Source organism: Vidua chalybeata, chromosome 20 (assembly GCF_026979565.1).
Source record: "Vidua chalybeata isolate OUT-0048 chromosome 20, bVidCha1 merged haplotype, whole genome shotgun sequence".
Classification (NCBI taxonomy): Eukaryota; Metazoa; Chordata; class Aves; order Passeriformes; family Viduidae; genus Vidua; species Vidua chalybeata.
Genome location: NC_071549.1, coordinates 8,637,943 through 8,643,980, shown reverse-complemented (window position 1 = coordinate 8,643,980; position 6,038 = coordinate 8,637,943). Strand labels below are relative to the sequence as shown.

The window sequence follows — 6,038 nt, the reverse complement described above, 5'->3', positions numbered from 1 at the left end:
GCGCAGGCGCGGCGGCCCCGCGCCCTTCCCTTCCCGCCCGGCCGTGAGGGGCTGCCCGCAGCCGCCGCTGCCCTCACAATCGCCGTGGGTGTTAATTCCCAAGGACACGCTTCAATTCCCAACCGCGCCGCGCCGGCTCCCTGCTCGCAGGTGGAGGGATGCGTTTTCCACACCCCCGCCCAGCGCCCGCCTCGTGGGCGGGGCTGTCACGGTCAAAAATCGATTCGCAAGTGCGGTGGGGTAATTCTCAATTGCACGCTTTTATTTTCCACCTGGTTGTACCGGCTCTCTCCTCACAGGTGGAAGGATGCTTTTCCCACACCCAGCCCCTCAGAGACGTCGTATTCCCAAGGATGGGATGTGTTTTCCCCCACCCAGCCCCTCAGACACATCCTATTCCAAATTGGGAGGGATGCACTTTCCCCACACAGCCCCTCAGAGCTCAAAAAATCATAGAACCGTTGGGTTGGATCTTTAGAGCTCACCTAGTCCAGCCCCTAATGTCATATTCCAAACAGGAGGGATGAATTTTCCACACCCAACCCCTCACAGATATCATATTCCAAATGCAGGGATGTGCTTTCTTCACCCAGTCCCTCAGCAAGGTCATATTCTGAATAGGAGGGACATGTTTCCCACACTCAGCCTCCCTGAGAGATCACAGAACCATGGAATGCTTGGAAAGGATCTTTAAAGACCATCTAACCCAACCCCTAATGCTGTATTCCAGATGCAGGGATGTGTTTTCCTCACCCAGCCCCTCACAGATGTATTCTGAGCAAAAACCAGGTCTCAGCTCCGGTCGTGCAGTGTAATTACTGTACTATAGCAAACTGGCAAATTAAATTTTGCGTCCATGCTAATTAGAAACAAATATTCTAGAAATTAAATTAGGTCTCAGCATACAGCTGCTGTCACTAATGCATCTTACTTCAGTTAAAAGTCGATTTACTGTGGCTGATTTGTTGGCACTCAGTCACTTGATACAGGTGAGCACAGTTTCTGGCTTTGCTGTTAATACACATCAGAACTGCAGTATATTTCTTTTTTCCCAAGACAAAATGATTTCTCCTATCATCACATTAAAAGCATAATTTACATACAAATAGCTTGTTCAGAAAAAGAAAAGATTTTGCTCATCATTGCCTCAATATGACGAAGTAAACTCTTGATTTTAGGCAGTGCTAATTTTTTAATATTCCTAAACAGGTACATAAAAGACAGGATGGGGAAAAGCACTGTCATCAAAACATCTAGTAATACAGGATCAGCACTTTATGAAAACCAGCTTTTACTTTTTACATATGAAAACTTAACAAATGGAAAATTTACATGTCTCAGATCCCTTTTCCTGCTTTGATATTAATTTTATTTCCAATCTGACCGTGTTCCAGTGAAATATAGTGGGGGCTTCACACAACTGCAGTGACAACTTGTTGGGTAACCAAAACCCACGAGCTGGATTGAAGACAGCCTTCTTAAGACACCCCAAACCATTCTTACTGTGTAATTGCTTTCAGTATTCCTCGGAGAACTTTGTAGCTCATTAACTGCTGGCTTTCTTTGGGAGGGAAGCAGGGCCCCCGTTCTGTCACGTAGGCATAGGGAAACCTCAGCACCCAGAGTCCATCAGAGGGAAGGGTGATTTCCTGCTTCTCAGGGTAAAATATAGGACAGGGTGGTGGTCCTGGTTGAACCTAAAGCCAAAAGAAAACATGGATAGGTGAGCAAACATCATTACTACCTCAAAAAGTAATAAAATGCAAATGGGTTTTTTTCAAATGTGTATTAAAGGAAAAATGGAAGAAATGGTGAAGAATTCTCCAATTCAGAAAAACCAACATTTTTTCACCTCTTAAATTCAAACTACAACTAATAATAATTGAGCAATGAGTCGCTGCTTTTCTCCATGACATTTAAAATGACAAAGTAATTCTTAAAGAGTCATTGATATTTTTTTTTGTTTTTAAAAGCCACTATTACAGCAGGGAATGCCAGTAACTCATCCTTGATAAAATATTTTTGTAAACTCACTTTATACAAAGTATAAATCTGAAGTTTAAGAAATTCCAAGTGCTTATGTAACAGATACTTTTGGAAACAACTGTCTTGGCTGAAGCTGGTTTGAGTTGGAGTTTCTTGTCACCCTTGTTAATGAATGTTTCCACAACCACCCCTGCCTCTGCTGATCCCAGATCCCCTCCTGCACTTCCTACCTGAGGCGTTAAGGTGATCTGCAGAGGAGCGTCGGGGACCACCACGAAGAGCCTCATGAACTGGGCGTAGTGGGGCTTGAGGCCCCGTCCCTGCGTCGAGGACAGGATGTACAGGGGCATGTCGGAGTTGAGGGCTTTCAGGGCAGATTCCTTCGGCCCCCCTCCCATCACCTTCATCACCTTATCAGGCCCCGAGCACATGAACCTCCTCCCACGTGCATCTTCATATTCAAAGCCCACAAAAGCCCGAGCGATGTCGTCCCTCCGCCGGCCTCTTCCCATCACCACCGCGCTTCTTTTCCCAGGAACAGCCTTGTTGGGTGCAGGCCAGGAATTGGTGTCTAAGTCTCCTTCATCTTCAGTTCTCGTCCTGATGACAATGTCCCAAGGCATTAAATAGTTTGTTCCCGGGATAAAGCCCTGTTGATCTAAGCCAGTGTGGAAGTTATAAGCCTTAGCAGGCCCCAGCTTGACCAGTGACCAACTGGAGAATTTGGGCAGAAGGCCTTTGGGGCAGTTGGAATGGAGCATCCCGGGGAGGTACTCGACAGTGGAAGCCTGGCGATCCACCAGGCTCGGCCTCTTCTCACTCTTGGAGTCCCCGCTCTGCCCGTGGCTTTCTGCATTGTCCCCTCCACCCTGGGCATCGGGTGGGTAAGTGCCCAGGCTGCCTGTGGACTGGCCCAGGCTCAGGGCTAAGCTCAGGCCTGTGCTCTCTCCCTGAGTCTGAGGTTCTTTCTCTTTGAGTTTCTCCATCTCGCCTTCCGGAGGGGCGGGCGATGCCTCGTCCCGAGCAGGCGCCGGGTCAGGTGTGCTTGGCTGAAATATGGGGAAGTTGATGTGCTCCAGTTTTCCACAGCATTTCTCTTCCAGCAGCTGCAAGAAAGAACATGTGGTTTAGTATCCATCCCAAGATGAGAAAGCTCAGAGCCACAACATTCAGCAACTACAATTAAGATTCAAGAGGTTTGCACCACGTGAGAACCAAAGCAGCGATGGGAACACGGCCCACAGACCTGATTATTTAAAATTTACATGAACCAACATATTCAAAGTGTAAACAGGTGTTCCTGTGTGTGTGGAACTGCCCACCCTGGTCAGCCCATTTCTGCTCCCAGAAATGTCTCCCCCAAGCAAAAAGTTGATAAGGTTAAGAGGAAACTTATGGTTACTTCAGAATAAAGACTCTGCAGATGAAACAAAAGCACTGCTTGAAGCACCAACAGACCTCACAGTTACCTGGTAAAAGTCATAATTAGCTGCTTTGATATCAAAGGGGTCCTCCCGAGGAGCTTGCTTCCTTCCACAGTTACAGGCACCAGTGGAACGAGCCCGGCTGTTGTGGTACAGAATTGGAGGATTTCTGTCTGCTTCTGGCTTTTCCCCTAAAAGCAAAATCAATCAAACCTTGGGCAAATTGCTCACCATTCAAAACTTTCTTTATTCCCTTCATCCATTGCTCCCTCCCTGCTATACTCAAATACAAAATGCTTTTCAAGCAACTCCTCCCTTTTCCACTTTTAATAATACAAAGTTCCAGTGGAGGTTATACCACTGAACCAAATCTTATTTGTTTTTACAACCTATTCCTGAAGGCTCAAAGTTCTTCTGCCTGCAATAAACTTGCAGAAGTCAGTTTTGACTTTCTGATCAACCAGGATATTTAAAACAAAGGGGGATGCTTATGCTTTTTGGAGAACTTTGTTCTTACACTCCTCTCATTAGAAGGACTCCAGTATAATTGCTTTTAGTTAGTAAGACAGAATCAGAGTTACTACTAAAATCAGAAAATCAGAGGAAGAGTTACTACTAACAGTGGACTGGCTCCTAAACTCAACGTACAGGAAACCAGCACAGCAGCTCTGCTATGATCCCACTGTAGAGATGATCACAGAATCATTTGGGGTGGAAAAGAGCTCTGAGGTCATCGAGTCCAACCTTTGCCTGGTCACCACCTTGTCAATTAGAGCACAGCACCGAGTGCCACAAACATGACGCTTTAAAGCTGCAAACTTTCACCTCCCACAACATTTCAGAGTCTGTGCTTCCAGCCCAAGGCATTTTGAAGCAGATACAGAACTAAACCATGAAACCAAAGCACGAGTGAGCATCTTTACCTGCTTTGGGGAGCAGATGGAACTTGTGCACGCAGTGCTGGTCTGTCAAGCTCCGCTCCTCGCAGAGCTGGTGCCCGTTGCTCCAGAACTTGTAGCAGTCCTCGTTGAGCTGCATGGCGTATTTGTGGAAGGCTGGGCCCCGGGCGTGCTGGCTGTACACACGCAGGGCCTGGGCCAGCTGGTTCTTGTGCACTGTCATGGTGTAATTGTGGGGCAGGTTGGACTGGTAGGCGCTGTGGGCCATGGGCAAAGCCTTCTGGCAACGGTTTTCGGAGAACTTGGTGTCTATGTCTAAGTAGCCTTCCAAAACTTTGATGCTGCTCATGATTTTTGAGCTCAGCTCGCCACAGGTTGGGTCATCGTCTTTGCCTTCGATGGTCACTTCATAGAGTTTTAGAGCTGCAGCCACCCACTTCTGGTAGGTCGGGAGCTCGAAGTGAGAGGGCTGCGGGTTCCTCCCCACGCTGTCTTCAAAGCCCTTCTTGCTGAGCACCAACTCCACGTGCTGCCACAAGAACTCCTTGAGGGTGCAGTCCACGAGCTGCCCAGAGGAGCTGGAGCTGCTACTCTCTGCGTGGAAGGAGAGCTGCTGCCGGCCGTGCCTCATCATCTGATACCTCCTGGGTCCCGACAGGGTGGGAGCCAGCAGCGAGTCAGTCTCTCTCATGGTGCAGTTGCTCCTGAGCTGGTCGAGAAGCATGGCCACGGGGTCGTCTCCGTCCTGGGGCCCACCAGCCACGATGTACACGAAAGCCTGGTTGGCGGGCACGGTGAACAGGCAGTTGATGCTCTGGTTGGTCAGCACCCGGCTCTTGCGGAAGATGCGGTAGATCTGATCCTCCAGAGCGTGCTGCAGCCTCCTCTTGGGGGAATGCTTCTTGGGGGGTGGCTTTTCCAGGTGACCACAGGGATCCTGGCCCCTGCTTGGCAGCGGATCCACCTTCAGAGCCCCGTTGAGCTGGAAGAGGAAGAGGAGGCGTGGAGGGCATGGCCTGCAGTTGAGCTTCCACTCCTTACCGACAGGGCAGTCCTTGATGGCAGCCTTCAGGGAGGGCAGCACCTTCTGCCGCAGCCCGTCCAGCGCCCTGAACACGCGGTCGTAGGTGATGTCGAAGGAGCAGGTGGGATGCACCAGCAGCAGGATGTGGCACACGGAGAAGAGGTAGAGGAGGCTCAGGCAGTGCAGCTTCTCCTGGTGCTTCCAGAACTCGTGCGCCTCGGCGTGGGGAAGCGGGGCCGGGCCTCCGGAGGGGTGGCCGGGCCCGGCCTCTCTGTTCTCGGCCGCCGCCAGGTCTCCGCAGGCGCGCAGCAGCTGCGGCGTGTCGCAGATGGAGGTGAGCACCAGGTACAGCACGCGGCTCTCCTGGCTGTAGTACGCCTGCAGCTGGTTGTAGTCCTTGGTGGCCGGGTCCCCCTCCCGCCCCGCGGCGCCATCCGCCAGCTCGGGATCCTCCTCCGGGAACAGCGGGAACACCTGCCGGTCGCACACGGTGCTCACCAGGGCCTCCTTCTCGGAGCAGAGCTGCAGCGCGGTTTTGCCGAAGATGCCCACCACGCACACCTCCTCCTCGCCGCCCGCCGCGCCGCCCGCCTCGGCCGCCAGCAGCAGCTCCCGCAGGCTCATGGGCCCCACGGCCGTGCCCATGGCCCCGGGCGGCCCGGCCCCGGGCGGCGGCATGGCCCGGCCCCGCTCCCGGCGGAAGCG

The 6,038-nt window shown here is 51.4% G+C and overlaps 1 protein-coding gene across 1 annotated transcript; it reads right to left on the bottom strand.

Moving 5' to 3' along the window:
- Window positions 1-244: 244 nt before the first annotated feature.
- SMG8 (SMG8 nonsense mediated mRNA decay factor) lies at window positions 245-6,029 on the bottom strand. Its single transcript, XM_053960918.1, has 4 exons — window positions 4,334-6,029; window positions 3,456-3,601; window positions 2,217-3,092; window positions 245-1,697 (listed from the first exon to the last, which is right to left on the bottom strand). The coding sequence occupies exons 1-4, from the start codon at window positions 6,009-6,011 to the stop codon at window positions 1,500-1,502; spliced, it is 2,898 nt and encodes a 965-aa protein (XP_053816893.1). The 5' UTR covers window positions 6,012-6,029; the 3' UTR covers window positions 245-1,499.
- Between the last annotated feature and the right edge of the window lie 9 nt (window positions 6,030-6,038).